Source organism: Erythrolamprus reginae, chromosome 4, assembly GCF_031021105.1.
Source record: "Erythrolamprus reginae isolate rEryReg1 chromosome 4, rEryReg1.hap1, whole genome shotgun sequence".
In the NCBI taxonomy this organism is placed as follows: Eukaryota; Metazoa; Chordata; class Lepidosauria; order Squamata; family Dipsadidae; genus Erythrolamprus; species Erythrolamprus reginae.
Window position 1 is genome coordinate 812,072 of NC_091953.1, and position 15,415 is coordinate 827,486.

At 52.1% G+C, this 15,415-nt stretch overlaps 1 protein-coding gene across 2 annotated transcripts in view; it reads left to right on the top strand.

Moving 5' to 3' along the window:
• The window catches only part of LOC139166153 (nuclear pore complex protein Nup98-Nup96-like), a 44,347-nt gene that overhangs the window by 10,483 nt on the left and 18,449 nt on the right, over nucleotides 1-15,415 (top strand). For both annotated transcript variants that reach the window (XM_070749365.1, XM_070749366.1), the window contains exons 7-18: nucleotides 368-554; nucleotides 1,106-1,266; nucleotides 2,024-2,161; nucleotides 2,658-2,742; nucleotides 3,567-3,659; nucleotides 5,827-5,967; nucleotides 6,118-6,251; nucleotides 7,559-7,746; nucleotides 9,504-9,620; nucleotides 11,546-11,844; nucleotides 13,028-13,141; nucleotides 13,693-13,831. In XM_070749365.1, coding sequence (XP_070605466.1) covers nucleotides 368-554; nucleotides 1,106-1,266; nucleotides 2,024-2,161; nucleotides 2,658-2,742; nucleotides 3,567-3,659; nucleotides 5,827-5,967; nucleotides 6,118-6,251; nucleotides 7,559-7,746; nucleotides 9,504-9,620; nucleotides 11,546-11,844; nucleotides 13,028-13,141; nucleotides 13,693-13,831 — 1,796 coding nt within the window. The remainder of the gene's footprint in view (nucleotides 1-367; nucleotides 555-1,105; nucleotides 1,267-2,023; nucleotides 2,162-2,657; nucleotides 2,743-3,566; nucleotides 3,660-5,826; nucleotides 5,968-6,117; nucleotides 6,252-7,558; nucleotides 7,747-9,503; nucleotides 9,621-11,545; nucleotides 11,845-13,027; nucleotides 13,142-13,692; nucleotides 13,832-15,415) is intronic.

Consider the following 15,415-nt stretch of genomic DNA (forward strand, 5'->3'; position numbering starts at 1 on the left):
GTGGATGAATGGGATGTAGGCATGTTGTGGGGTCGCCCTAATACGAGTTTTAGCCAAGGTTTTAGTAATTAGATTCTTTTTCCTTTGACTTCTTTTTATTGTTGTAATTTTATATTGTTGTAGGTCAGGATTGGGCAGCATAGAAGTCAAACTAAATAAATAAAAATAAATAAGTAGTAAAGTCCAGTTGGAGGGATTGTTCTAGTGTAGCTGCCCCTTCGCTCAGGGTTGGGGTTGGAAGCCCCTCCCCCTTGGAGAGCAGCCTCCGCCCCCTCCTATCCAGAAGCCCCTCCCCCCACACTCCAAGGCGGCCCCTCCTCCTCCTCCTCTTGGAGGGTCTGCTCACCCACTGGTTGTTTCTCCCCAGGAGCTCCGTCTGGAGGACTACCAGGCCAACCGGAAAGGCCCCACCAACCCAGTGGTGGGCGCTGGGGCCACCCCGGGCTTGTTTGGGTCGTCCGCCGCTCCGTCCAGCACGGCCACAGGGCTCTTCGGCTCCTCCACCACCAACACTGGCTTTTCCTACGGGGCCAATAAAACAGCGTTCGGAACCAGTAAGTACCCACCCACTCGGCCTTTCTTGCTAGCAGAGTGAGTGCTGTTGCTACGGCCTTTGGTCTGGACTTCAACTCCCAGGCGTGGGGGGGGGGGGCGTGAGAGACGAGATTGTCCCCAGCCGGTGCTGTGAATGATTGAATTGGGAATGACTGCACATGGGGACTTTTTTAAACAATAATTAGATTTCTTTTTTACATGTTGTTCTCATTATGTTGTACGCCGCCCTGAGTCACTTCGAGAAGGGGGCGGCATAGAAGTCAAATGAATGAATGCATGAATGCATGCATGCATGCTGGAAGTTGATGTCCACCCTTCCCTACGTGAATGGTATCTGTCTACCACTGTATTGATGGTGTGTCTTCCCAAACAACCAGATAATTTCTTCCAGCAGCTTCAGGCACAGTTTAAAAAGCAGAGGGGGCAGCAACCCAGCGGCACTGCCCCTTGGAGCCCCCCCCCCCCTGCCCTCTGGGTGCTTCGAACTCAGAGCTGGTTCCAGGAGGGGATGGTAAAAAAGTGAGAGCCGCCATCTCTCTCTGTGTTGCAGGCACCACCGGTTTCGGCACAGGCACCGGGAGTCTCTTTGGTTCGACTCAGCAGACGCCCAGCCTCTTCAACAAGCCTTTTGGCCAGCCCACCACCACCCAGAACACGGGGTTCTCGTTCACCAACACCAGCACCCTCGGGCAGCCCAGCACCAACACCATGGTGAGGGGGATACCCCTGGCTGTCATAAGGACCAGCACCTTTGTAGCTCAAGGTTGAATTTTGGGAGGTCCTGGGCGTTCTCTGAGCCAGGTTGCCTTGACCCAACCAGGGAAGATGGAAAGGGGTGGTGGCGTTGCTCTCTCAACAGCCTAAGCAAGGAGCCACCCCAAGAAAGCTCCCACCAACACTGGCAGGGCAAGCCCATGTTTCCAGCAGAGGCTTCATGACCCAACTAAGGGACTTTATCAATATTAAGGATGTTGCCTAGTTGAGTGTTTCCCAACCTTGGCCACTTGAAGATATTTGGACTTCAACTCCCAGAATTCCCCAGCCAGCGAATGCTGAAGTCCAGATATCTTCAAGTGGCCGAGGTTGGGAACCACTGGCCTAGTTGGATTCTAAAATGCCTTCAAGGAAATTCAGATTGCACCCCCACAGTCGCCGTCATCCCTCTTGTCTCCGCAACGCCCCCTCTCTCCCAGCACTGACGATATTCCCCGGTTGGGTCCTGGAACCTCTGCAGGGAAACTCCCAAGCCCAGAGAGCACCAAGGAGGACCCCCAAAGTTTACCCCAGACCAGAAGACCTCCCAGACTCCCTTGTTCCGTGGCTCCTCCTTTAGTTCAGCTCCTGCCCAGTTCCGCTGAATCTGCTCAGGCCCCAGAGGGGAGGGGGTCCCTGGGGGGTGGGGTCCGTCCCTGGTCCGTCTTGCCTGCTCTTGCTCGGCTCCTTGACCAATGATCTCTGTCCTTCGCAGGGCTTGTTTGGAGCTGCCCAGCCCACGCAGACAGGGAGCCTTTTTGGCACAGCAGCCAACACCAACACAGCAGCTGCGTTTGGAACCGGAACCGGACTCTTCGGGCAGCCCAACACCGGGTTTGGTGTCGGTGGCTCGGTACGTGGGTTGACCTTTTGGTTTTTCTAAAAGCTGCAATTCTCGGGCAAAAAAACCTTAGCTGTACAGGCAGGCGATGTTTATTTCCGAGCAGGCTCACCTGTAAAAGGGGTCCAGGTTAGGCAAAGACCCCCCCCCCATCAGCTTTCAGGGCAGGAGGGGTCTCGCCTGCAATTCCCTTGTGAGTTTTAAGGAGCAGCTGTAAATAAATGAGGACTAGATTCCCAGCTAGGACAAGGCTGCTCATCTCCCTGCATTGCTCCCCCCATGGGTGCAAAGGGCACCTTCTCTTGGGACCTGGGCCTAGTACGCTGGCCCAAAACTAGACCTCACCTCTTCCTTCCTCCAGGGAGTTTTTGGGCAGAAGGGCAGCTGGGGTCCTGTGGGAAACTGCAGGTCTTGGCCTTCTTTCCAGATCGCTTGTGGTGACCCCACGCTGTTTTTAGTGGTGCTTGCTTTTGTAAAAATTACACCGTGGCCTTGTTTTCGTTTCCAGTCTCTCTTTAGCAACAAGCCTGCTGGCTTCGGCACCACGACCACCAGCGCACCCTCGTTCGGGACGACGACAACTGGGCTTTTTGGTGAGCAATGGAACAGCGTTCTCTGGGGGTGTCTCGGCCTGTTGTGTGTTTTCACCCGCTGGAACACTGAGGCAGAATTGGAGGGAAGCAGGGATGGGCAACTGCGACAACTTTACAAACTGTGGACCCCACGCCCAAAAGTCTTAGTTGCCTGCCCTTCAACGGAAGAGCCCCCGGTCACCAAGGATCCTCTGATCTGGCATTTTAGGCAGGATTTTTGCCTTTACGGCTGTGTGTGGGTGATAGTGGCCCTGACTCTGATCGGTCATCTTCTTTTCCCAACTTGGGTGGAGGAGCTTGTTTAATCTCCCCACCGCTGGTAGGCTGAAAAAGTGACCAAGGGCCGTTTTTCACATGTATGACCGTGGCAGAATCCCCAGGGCCATGTGACCACAATTCATTAGCATGGCAACTGACTCACATTTATGAGGATCGCAGTGTCCCGGGGTCACATGACCCCCTTTTGCAACCTTCTGACAAAGTCATTGGAGAAGCCACTTAACATCCCTGTTATTGAATTTACAACTCCAGTGATTCACTTAACAAATGGGGCAAAACTCACTTAACAACCACCTCGCTTTGCAGCAAATATTGGGCTCAATTGTGGTTGTAAGTCAAGGGCTGCTTGTAATTTCCTTGTCGTATATTTAATAGTTTCCCCTTTCACCATGCTGGGAATGGCACCTGTGGCCTCCTGCTGGGTCTTCTGAAGAAGGCCTGGCCTTTAAAGGTGGCTGGGTTTTGGACCGCCCAAGTGGCCCAGGACATCAGCCAAGGTTCTGGTTGAAGCCCAGAGAAAGCCACCAGCCCTCCTTCTCTCCTAGGGTTCAATGCCAACACCACCGGAAACAGCCTCTTTGGAAACAAGCCTGCAACCGGGGCTCTGGGTCCAGGTCTCGGGGCTGGATTTGGGACAGGTAAGATCGTGTGTGTAACCTTCTTTCCTTCTAGAAATGTTGTGCCGTGGAGATTGACTGAGCAAAGCTCATTGGCCATGAACTACCAGTAGCCTCAGACCTTTTCTCTCTCTCCCCATGGTCAGACTTTTCATCCATTGTTACCACTAATTATTATACAATTGTTCCAGTTGTCCCAAAAGTGCTTTTTTAGTAGGAAACTGGATTTTCTTGGCTTTTCCTTGAAGGTGTTTCACTTCTCGTCCAAGAAGGTTCCTCGGTTCTGACTGAATGGTGGGGAATAGAAGGGTTTATATACTGCTCAAAAAAAATAAAGGGAACCCTCAAAGAACCTAGATCTGAATGAATGAAATATTCTCATGGAATACTTTGTTCTGTACAAAGTTGAATGTGCTGACAACATGTGAAATTGATTGTCACTCAGTGTTGCTTCCTAACTGGACAGTGGGATTTCACAGAAGTTGGATTGACTTGGAGTTATATTGTGTTGTTTAAGGGTTCCCTTTATTTTTTATTTTGTTTTGAGCAGTGGAATTCCTTGCATTGAGCTGGCTGTTAGCGCGCTCTCTTGGGGGTCCTCGGGGCTACTTGGGAGGCCACCCGACTGAGAGTGCAAACAGGTGTGGAACTGCAGAAAGGGCTGTGTGGTAAACAGGAGGTGAGAGAGGGCCGGTCCAGTCTTAATGCAGGTGGCCTCCTTGAACCCCTGAAAAGGTGACCCTGAGAGCACAGATAAACCTCCAAGGGGCCTCAACAACTCTCCCCGAGAGAGCTAGTGACCAGATGACCTCAAGGAATATAATCTTTCCCCCCTTCGCCTCCCAGTCAGGACCAATGAGAAGTGAAACATCTTCCAGGTAAAACAGAGGATGTCCAGTTGCCTCTTGAAAAAGCACTTTTGGGGACAACCACTAACCTGGGGGACTGAGAGTCTCCACAGACATTTGTTCCAATTCTTGTTTTGTTCCATTTTACTGAAACTCAGAGAGTAAAAAAACCCCCCAGCTTCTGTTCCATGAGGCCCAGCAGCAGTTTTGGCAGAACCGAGGGGTTATTTGAAGCCAGTTAGGATCCTGTTGTGATGGATTCCGTGACGGTTATTGTTTCCTCAGCACTTAGCTGGCAGCCTGGCTGTCGGTTGATTCATCTGTGGGGATTGCGAAAGCCTCTTCCAGCCAACGCTGTCCAGAGCAGGAGCGGAAAGAGGGCCTTGCTGGGGTTGTGGGGAGGCCATTGAGGAAGTGAAAGGGGTTGGGACATTTTTAAGTCCAGGTACCGGAAGCAGCCTCAGGGGGAACGGGAGTCGTTGGCTGAGACAGGAGGGGGAGAAACAGCAGGACAATCAGACACAAGAACCTAAGAAGGACCCTCGAGTTCTGTGTCCCACAGTAGCCCCCCAATTGGCCCCCTTGGGGACCTTGAGTAGAAAGACAAGGCAAAACCATCCCTTTGCCTCGACCCCCAACACATGGGACCCAAGGGAACCCTGCCTGCCTCAACCCACATGGAGGCAGAGGCACTTGGATATCCATTTCAATAACCAGATTGTGACTTGCCTGATTGTGTCGTTAGAGCTGATCTGAATGGAAGCAGTTTTAGCCTCCCTGTGGGGTTGGCTGCATGGTCAGCTACACCCAGTGAAGCGAAAGTAGTAAAAGCACTTGGACTTCTATCCTGCCCCATAGCACTTTGCATCCTTCTCTGGGAGATTCATAATGTCAAAGCATTATTTGCAACACTCTGGGAAGGATGGAAGGCTGAGTCAACTCTGAGCTGGTCAGGATTGAACTTTAGGTTACGGGCAGAGTCAGCCTGCGATGCTGCCTTTTAACCAACGCACCACCAGTGGTTATAGTATGGACAGAACTCCACAGAGAAGGTTGCCAGGTTTAATTGTGTCCCTTGTTTAAAAAGAAGTCCGACCAAGCCAGCATGGGCCAATGGGGACATTTTTTCCAGGAGCATCTTAAGATCTTCCGTGTTTCTTTCTGGACTCATTCAGGGAGGTGTGAATGCCTTGGCGGTTGCTGGTTGATCACAGTGTTTCCTTTCTGGGTGGGGGATTTTATTTTATTTCTGATTGTTATGTTTGGTGGGACTGGTCTCCAGGTGTCGCGTGACTTTCCTTGTCCTTCTATTCCTCTCTTTCCCTGCCCTCCTCCTGCAGCCCTCAACCCAGGGCAGAACTCCCTCTTTGGCAGCACGCAGCCCAAGCTAGGGGGCACGCTCGGGACAGGAGCCTTTGGAGCCCCGGGATTTAACACGTCCACCGCCACGTTGGGCTTCGGAGCGCCACAGCCTGCTGTGGGTAAGTTGCCCAACTTCCACACTGCCTCCTGGCATGCTTGGCCCACCTGCCAGCCGTTTATTTCCTCCCACCATCGGTCCCTCTGCCCCCTCCCGTGGAGTGGCCTCCGGTGGGCCTGCGGGCTCATCCTTGCTCTCTTTTTCCCCTCAGCTCTGACGGACCCCAACGTCTCTGCGGCCCAGCAGGCCGTTCTGCAGCAGCACCTCAACAGCTTGACCTACTCGCCCTTCGGGGACTCGCCTCTCTTCCGAAACCCCATGTCTGACCCAAAGAAGAAGGAGGAGGTGAGACAAGGAGGGAGTTGCCTCTGGAAAGAGGTAGCAGTGGCCCTTAAGACTTATCTACCCCTTCACAGGCCCTTCACAGCCCCCTCTAAGCGGTTCACAGAACCTGCCTCTTGCCCCCAACCATCTGGGTCCTTATTGGAAGGACAGAAGGCTGAGTCAACCTAAATAGATGTTAGATTAGATAGACAGACAGCAATAGCACTTAGACTTATCTACCCCTTCACAGTGCTTTTCCAGCCCTCTAAGGGGTTTACAGAACCTGCCTCTTGCCCCCAACCATCTGGGTCCTCATTTGACCCACCTGGGAAGGAGTCATCCTTCAGCTGGTGATGGGATTTGAACTGCTGAACTACAGCTAGCAATTAGCGGAAGGAGCCTACGGTCCTGCACTCTAACCACTGTGCCACCCCACCTCTAACATCTGGGACTGAACCCTTAGGGCTGGGATCTGGTGACCCCACCTAACAACTTTTGGGGAGGGAGTTGTGGCAGTTAATAGTCTTCACACCCACACAGAGTGGGGGGCAGGAGGGGGGGGCTCAGAGAGGCCTTTCTTGCCAGCCAGAGAGCCAGAGGTGGCTGGAGGTCACACCAGGAATGTTGCATCTTTTCTTGGTTGCACACATTTTCTTTTTTTAAAAATGTTTTAGTTTTGTTTTTATTACATACAGAAACACATCTATCTACAGATCATTGCCTGTTTTTAGTGCACATTTGTAATAACCTTTAGTTTGTAGCACATGAGTAAAAGAATAATGAGAAAACAGGGAGCTTACATCAATCCCAATAAATATGTATTAGTGATAAAAAAAGAAAGCAGAAACGAGAAAAGAAAAGAAATTTTTCACATATACACCTCTCTTATGATAAACAATATGGTGAGAAAGTCATTTGATTCAATACAGTGTCATCGGAGGCTTACTATCCTCCTGTCCAAAGTCCAAACACTAACTGCCCATTGCCCCAAGAGAGGGAGAGAGATGATAGACAGACAGATGATGCGCAGACAGATAGAGAGGTGATAGATGATTGTTAAGTAGGTAGACAATAGCTAGCTAGCTACATGACAGCTAGTAGGTAGGTGATGGAGGATTGATAAACCGAGTGATAGATGTTAGCTGATAGATGATCAGGCAGATAAGACCTCGGAAGGGAATCGTGGCTTCATCTGTTGAGGGAATGGACGGTGGGGCAGGGGGGCCGGCCCAGCACTGCCCAGGCCCAGCACTGCCCAGGCCCAGCCAGAGGAACCATTCGTCCCGAGTGAGGACCCCCACATTGTGATGCTTGTCCCTTCTTTCCAGAGGCTGAAGCCAACCAACCCGGCGGCCCAGAAGGCACTGACCACACCCACGCATTACAAGCTGACCCCCCGCCCAGCAACCCGCGTGCGCCCCAAAGCCTTGCAGACCAGCGGCTCCTCCAAGTCCCACCTTTTCGATGGTCTGGACGACGACGAGCCTTCTCTGACCAACGGGGCCTTCATGCCCAAGTTAGTAGCGCGGTCTCTTCTCCTCCACCTCTGGGTCTTCGGGGTTGCTGTGGACCAAGGGTGTCCAGCTCTGGCCGCTTCAAAACCTGTGGAGCCGGCTGGGGAATTCTGGGAGTTGAAGTCCAGAGGTCTTAAAGGTGCCCTGTTTGGACACCCCTCTTACAGATTCGAGGTTGCCCTCAGCCAGTGGGTCTCCACCTGGGGGCTGGGACAGGGGTCGCCTAAGACCCCGGGGGGGAAAGACAAACTTCCCCTGGTGTGAGGAACGGAAGCTTCTATTCTGGTGCCTCCGAACCTATTCTGACAATCCCACCAATCAGGCGTTGACAGTGGGGGTGTCCCTCTCACCTACCTGCCAATCAGCTTCAAGCTCCTTTCGGAGAATTGGCGCTAGACTTAGGGTTGGGGGTCACCACAACACGAGGAACTGTATGAAGAGGTTGCGGCATTAGGAAGGTTGAGAACCCGCCTGTGGCTTTGGGTCGCCCCATCTTTGGCTTCACTCCAGAGCTCTCCTCATGCTTGACATCCATCTTGACTGTTCTCCTGGGTTTGCAGGAATTCCCAGCTGATGGGACATTGAGAAAAGTCTTCGGGGCTTTCTCATCCTTCTCTGATTGGTTGGCTGGTTGGACTTTTGTGCCAGTAAAAGTCAAGAACAAAAATATTGTTTTTATTACTGTTGTGAGCCGCCCCGAGTCTTCGGAGAGGGGCGACATACAAATCTAATAAATAAATAAAAGTAGAAGTTATTGAACTTCAGTTCTGGAGATGTCCTGGCAAGATTCCGTTGTGGCTGAGCCGGCCTGGATTTTCCTTTCCTCCCTTGACTCTGGCGCTCGGAATAGGCAGCTGCAGATGAGAAGGGAGGCCTTGGCTTTGTGGGGCCCTTGGTGCCCTCTAAGCAGGGAGGGTTTCTCTCAGGCATTGCATGGCCCAACTAGGTCACACCATCCAGTGTCTGGGAGGAAGGGGGATTTATGGGGAGGAGGAGGAGCAGGAGGCCTCTCAGCTGGGTGGTTTTCATGCAGGCATTTCATTACCCAACTAAGTGACCTCCTCAGCAGTGAGAACGGGATCCAGTTGAGTCATGAAAGGTCTGCAAAGAAGCCAAATAAATAAATCACCAGCTCAGAGAGCAACAAGGACGGCATAAGAGTCCTCCTCTTCCTCATCCTCCTCCTCCTCCCCCCCCCCCCAAACTAGCCCTGCTGATGTTCCCTACTTGAGTCATGTAATCTGCAAGAAAACAACCAATCTCAAAGACCACCCAGGACTCACCACTGGCTCACCAGCCGCACTCAACATATATGCTCAATGGAACTGCATCCCCCCCCCCCCCCCAGGCTCTGTTGGGGGCCCAGGACTCCTCAACGTCTTCATCAATGACGTGGACGAGGGGATAGGTGGGGAACTCATCAAATCTGCAAATCCTCCTCTTCCTCCTCTCAGCAAAACCCACCCCCTCCTAGTACTGATGATGTTCCCTAGTTGGGTCACGAAAGGTCTCCCAAGAAAAGAGGCCAGAGCGCACCAAGGAGGCCGCAGTTCAGCCATGAGCTGCAAATCTTGTCCTCGACATCAGGACTTTCTCCTCCTTACGGCCCATCGCCTTCTGCCAAAAGAGAACCACGACAGTGGTGACCTCACCTGTGTGTGGACTCTACCAGGAGCTCTTCCTTGCTCTGGCTTCCCAGTATAACCTCACGGGGTGTCTGTCTCTCTCTCTCTCTCTCTCTCTTCCCCCCCCCCCCCAGGAAGAGCATTAAGAAGCTGGTTTTGAAGAACCTCAACACGGGCAGCCTCTTCTCTCCCGGCGATGCTGACGTGGATGACATTGCCTTGCCTTCCGTCTACCCTGAGAACGGGGATCGGTACGTCTGCCCCCATCTCTGCCGGCTTCCTTTATGTCACTCATTCCCTCCTTCATCCAGGCTTCTGTTTGTTTGTTTATTTGATTTGATCTCTGTGCGTCTCACGAGCAGACGAGGGGTCAGTTCTCCTGCCTGGGAAGAAGCTGGAAGTGCTGTGTCTGGATTCCAGACTGAGGCTTCGTCTTGGGCAAGCAGGGCTCTGCAGGCAGAGGAATGGATGTTTGCCCAACGGCTGTTTTATTTGGGGGGGTTTTTAACTGTTATATACTGCAATCGCTTATTATGTCTTTTATCATTGTTTATATTGTTATACAGTGTCCCTTGACTTTCGCGGGGGATGCGTTCCGAGACCACCCACGAAAGTCAAATTTCCCCAAAGTAGAGATGCGGAAGTAATTACACTATTTTTGGCTATGAACAGTATCACAAGCCTTCCCTTAACACTTCAAACCCCTAAATTACAATTTCCCATTCCCTTAACAACCTTTTAAGATTTTTACTCACCGTTATTACTGGTCCACCATTGAAGAAGATACAGTGATACCTTGTCTTACGAACTTAATTGGTTCCGCGAGGAGGTTCGTAAGGTGAAACGTTCATAAGACAAAACAATGTTTCCCATAGGAATCAATGGAAAACCGATTAATGCGTGCAAGCCCAAAATTTACCCCTTTTTCAAGCCAGAGCGCCTGTTTGTGCGCTGGTGGGATTCCCCTGAGGCTCCCCTCCATGGGAAACCCCACCTCGAGAACTTCCGTGTTTTTGCGATGGTGCAATTCCCCTGAGGCTCCTCTCGCTGGGAAACCCCACCTCCGGACTTCCGTTGCCAGCGGAGCATATCGCAAAAATGCGGAAGTCAGGAGGTGGGGTTTCCCAGCGAGGGGAGCCTCAGGGGAATCCCAGCATCGCAAAAACGGGCGCTCCGCTTGCAACGGAAGTCTGGAGGCGGGGCATCCCAGCGGCGGGTTTGTATGGCGAAAAAAGTTTGTAAGAAGAGGCAAAAAAAATCCGAACCCCAGGTTTGTATCTCAAAAAGTTCGTAAAAAGAGGGCTTCGTATGACAAGGTACCACTGTACTTAATGGTCCTGATATTTATTAACATAATTATTTATTAACAATAATTTGGTGATGATGTATGACATCACAGGCGGGGGAAACCATGGTGTAGAAAAAAACCCGTGAAGTGTTTTTAATTAATTTTTTTTGAAAAACCGTTGCATAGACTTTTCCCGAAGGTCGGACCCGCGAAAGTCAAGGGAAGACAGCACCATGTTATTTTCATGACTGTGTGCCAGCCAGGGTCCATAAGGAGCTGGGCGGCTTATAAGTTGAATAGATTAAAGGACATCTTCCCTTGGAAGGATTCCTTGTGTTGGCAGGGTGGGATAGTAGCTCCTGAGCCCTCTGGGGTTGGGTCGCGTAGAGGTCAAATCAATAAGTAAGCAAGCAAGTAAATAGTTGCTGGGTGTTACACCCCTACGTGGCCTGGGGTCAGGTTGCATACGGGAACCATTTTATTCATCCCCACCCCACCAGCCCTCGGGCAGGGAAGGCATTATTATTATTATTATTATTATTATTATTATTATTGATTAGGTTTGTAGGCCGCCCCTCTCTGTAGACTCTCACACCAGCTGCTGTCTGAGGGAGATGGGCACTCCAGGAGTGTGGACCCTTCAGCTTCCAAATTCTGGGTGTTTGGAGTCCGCATGTCCACACAGCATAGCTGGCTGGGAAATTCTGGGAGTTGAAGTCCACAGGTCTTTAAAGTGGCCAAGATTGAACACAGCCCGGCTTGCAGTCCAGCCCTGCCCTCCTCCTCTCCAAGGGGCATTGTGTCCGAGACAGAAACCCCAGGCCGGCGAGATCCGCTCTCTCCCTCGTGGTTCCTTCCTACCTGCCCTTGACCAAGTCTCCTCTCCAGGTCTCTGAGTGAGAACCACCGACAGGACGAGGAGCAGGAGGACGACGGCTACTCCCGGGAAATGTCCAGGTTCTTATCCTCCGCCATTGCCAAGCCCCTCCCAGTGACCCCGGAGAAGGCGCCGCACAAGTCTCACAACAACAGCAGCATGGACGACACCCTCCTGGCCCTGAACGTGCGGCCGGCGCTGCGGAACGGGCTGGAGAGCAGCCTGGAGGAGGCTTCCTACCACGAGGAGTCCCTGCAGGAGGAGCTGGACAAGGAGAGCGAGGGCCAGCCCCACTCCATCCACCCAGCAGGTGAGGCCCAGGGTCTTGCAGGGGCCGGGTGGGGGTCCCTCCCCTGGTCCACTCCGCTTGGAGTAGCCATTCTTGATCTTGCCTTTCCCTTCTTGTAAACAATTCAAAGCAGCACAGCCTACTTAACACCACGTCTTCCTCTTATTTTCCTCACAACAACAACAACCCCGTGGGGGGAGTGGGGCTGAGAGGGCGGTGGGGCCAAGGACACTTTCCACTATCCAGCCCACCCATTTATGTCGGATAAGCGAGACTCCACTTGAACTGCATATTTATATATTTCATATATATTATATATAAACCTCAAACCATTACCACAATGACACACTTGCAGAGAGTCATTTGCAGAGCATTGGGGGATAGTTGTTGTCAGGTGTTGCTGAATGCAGGCCTGCACCCAAAATGTTGTGCCGTGGGGCCAGTGGCAGCTGTGTCATATTTATTTAGATATTTATTATTTATTTTATTCGACTTCTGTGCCGCCCAGTCCCGAAGGTCTCAGGCGGCTTACAACAATATAAAATATATAAGTACAATAAAAAGAAGTCAAATATGAAAATCCAAAACCATAAAAACCCCAGTTAAAAACCCACAACTCAAGTCAGTCCAGGCAACGGACATACACACCACGCAATGTCATTTGGCCATGACAGATGTCCGCTTCATGGCCCCCCAGGCCTGCTGGAAGGGCCAGTAGGGTGGGAGCAGTACGGACATCAGGTGGGTGGGGGGAGATGGTTCCATAGAGCTGGGGCAGCCACAGAGAAGGCCCTCCCCCTCGGGCTCACCAACTTGCATTGCTTAGTTGATGGGACCCTGTATATATATGGCGGTCTTGGTATATTCGCGTTTCTTCCCGTGTGGGATTTGGAAATTTCTGGCGACGTTTCGACGAGGTCCCACTCGTCCTCTTCAGGCTGGTGTTTCTGTCCTTCTTCGTGTTCGCCTGAGACCAAGGACAGAAGCACCAGCCTGAAGATGACCAGTGGGACCTCGTCGAAACGTCGCCAGAAATTTCCAAATCCCACACGGGAAGAAACGCGAATATACCAAGACCGTCAGACCTGGACCCGTGAAAATCTATGAAAACAAATATGGCCGGGGTTTTGCTGGCCTGCTCAGAGACGGCATGGCTGGGTGTGGCTTTGGGGGCGGGACCCTCACTCAGATTTCATTCTTCCAGGGATTTCCTTGACACGCACGGGCTACTACACCATTCCGCCCCTGGACGAGCTAGCCAGATTGACCACTGACGCGGGGGAGTGCATCGTGAACAACTTCACTATCGGCCGTAAAAGTGAGTGGACGGGAACTCCTTGTGTGCCAGGGTTGTCCCTGTGGTCAGCTCACCTGCTGCTCTGGCCGAGACGCCTTCAGCCTTACCGACTTCGGGGTTGTGGTATCCAAGGGAAGGCAACGGAACCCCCCGGTTTCTTAGAATCACCTGTGAAAAATGGCACCTTTAAGAAATCCACAAACCCCTAAGGTTGTTTTCCTGGGCAGCCCCTTTTTTGGTGCCTGTGTAGCCGGATCTATTGCCGTTTTTATATCAGGCAAAGGAAAATTAGGACCCTCTGTAAGGTTGAATAAATTTATTCCAGCCTATATGCAAAAATCCGGTCAACTAACCGCACAAGTTGGCTCTTGACAAGGGTGAGTGGAATTGAGGGAGGGAGGGCTGGGCCTGGATCTCTTGTGGCAGCGCGGTGATTCCAAACTGATGGCACGTTCTCCCCCCCGCCCCCCACCTCTGCCTGCTCTTCCCTCTCCTGCGTTTTGTGCCCGGCCCTGGGTGGCTCGTTGGGTGGCCGGTTCACAAGTGCGGGCTCTTGCTCCGTCCCCCTTTAGCCTACGGCTCCATCTACTTCGAGGGCCAAATCAACCTGACCAACCTGAACCTGGACGAGGTCGTGCACATCCGCCGGAAAGAGGTCATTGTCTACCCAGATGATGAAGCGAAGCCCCCCATCGGGGAGGGCTTGAACAGGTGATGCCCGGGAGGGGGAGGGGGGGGAGCTCTTCCGATATTCACTTTATTAGATTTATTTCATTTATTTCATTTTAATTTTAGTTAGTAAAATTTATATGTGTTGCCCAACTCCAGTGGACTCTGGGCAGCTCACAGTAATAACCACAATTAAAAAGCATCAGCCACAGTAGAAGTATAAAAGAAATCTGCCCATAAAAACCCCACACATACCCTCAACCGTTCGTGGACCCAGGCCCAATGGAAACGCCAGGTCTTGCCGGAAGGCCGGTTGGGTAGGGATGGTGCAAATCCCCCGAGGCAGTTGGTTCCAAAGCGTCAGGGCCGCCACAGAGAAGGCCCTTCCCCGAGGTCCCACCAACTGACACTGATTGGCAGACAGGACCTGGAGAAGGCCAATTCTGTGGGTCCTTATCGGCCGCTGGGAGGTGTGAAGTAGCAGACAGTTCCGTAAATATTCTGGTCCTAATCCATGTAACCAGCACCTGGCATGGCGTTCAGAGGCCGGCTAGTGGCCCATGCAGCCCACAGAGAGTTGGAGGGATGTGGCTGTACCTCGGGTCACCCACTACAGGTCACGTGGCTGCATTTTGAACCAACTGTACAGTCTCCGAGCCCTCTTTGAGGGTAGCCTCATGTAGAGCACATTACAGTAGTCCAGGCCTGAGGGCGTGAGTGAGCGCGCGAAGAGCTTCCTGGACTCGGTAGGGTTAAAGGCAGGGTGTTCAATTTATATGCCGTCCGTCTCACCGCCAAGCGACTCCAGGCGACTCCCAGCAAGATGACAAAAACCATATTGAGACACTAAATTGATGTCATGTTAAAATGAACAGATGATGAAGGAAGCATTGGACATGTGGCCCTCAACTTACAACACTTAATTTAGTGACAGTTCCAAGTTGACGACAGCACTGGAAAAAATAGCAATGACCAGGGATGCTGGCAGCCACTGCACTGTCCCCATGGTCACATGACCAGAATTCAGGCTGGACTCCTATTAAATGACCCTGGCAGTGTCCTGGGGTCGTGTGAGGACTGCCTCTTGCGGCCTTCTGGCAAGCAGAACTGGTGGGGAAGCCGGACTTACTTCTAACAACAGTCTTACTAACTGAACAACTCCAGCGATTCCATTAACAAGGGTTTGCCCGTTGTGCTGTTTTTGGCCCTCTGGAGGATTCAGGGAGGCTTCCTACAGCCCCAGAGTGAGAAAAACAGCACCAAGGCCAAACTGGAAGTCCGTTTTTCTCAACTTCCGGTTGGCCCGTTGGGTGGGGTTTTTTTTTGCCCTCTGGGGGCTTCCAGGAAGCTTCCCTAAAACCTCCAGAGGGCGAAACAGCTTTCCCCAATGCCGAAAACCAGCTGGTTGGCACACGCATACGCTTTGGAGCAGACAGGGCAAGGCCTCGTGTGCTTTGCATACGGCTCTGTGTGCCCCCTGGGGCTGGCATGGCATAGGTTTACCATCACTGACCGATGCAACGGAGGTGTGACGTCTTCTCTTTGTCCACTAATAGTGTTGGGAGAACCAAATGTACATAGTTCTGGCCTGTGCCGAACTTTGCGGGGTTCGGCATACCAAACCCG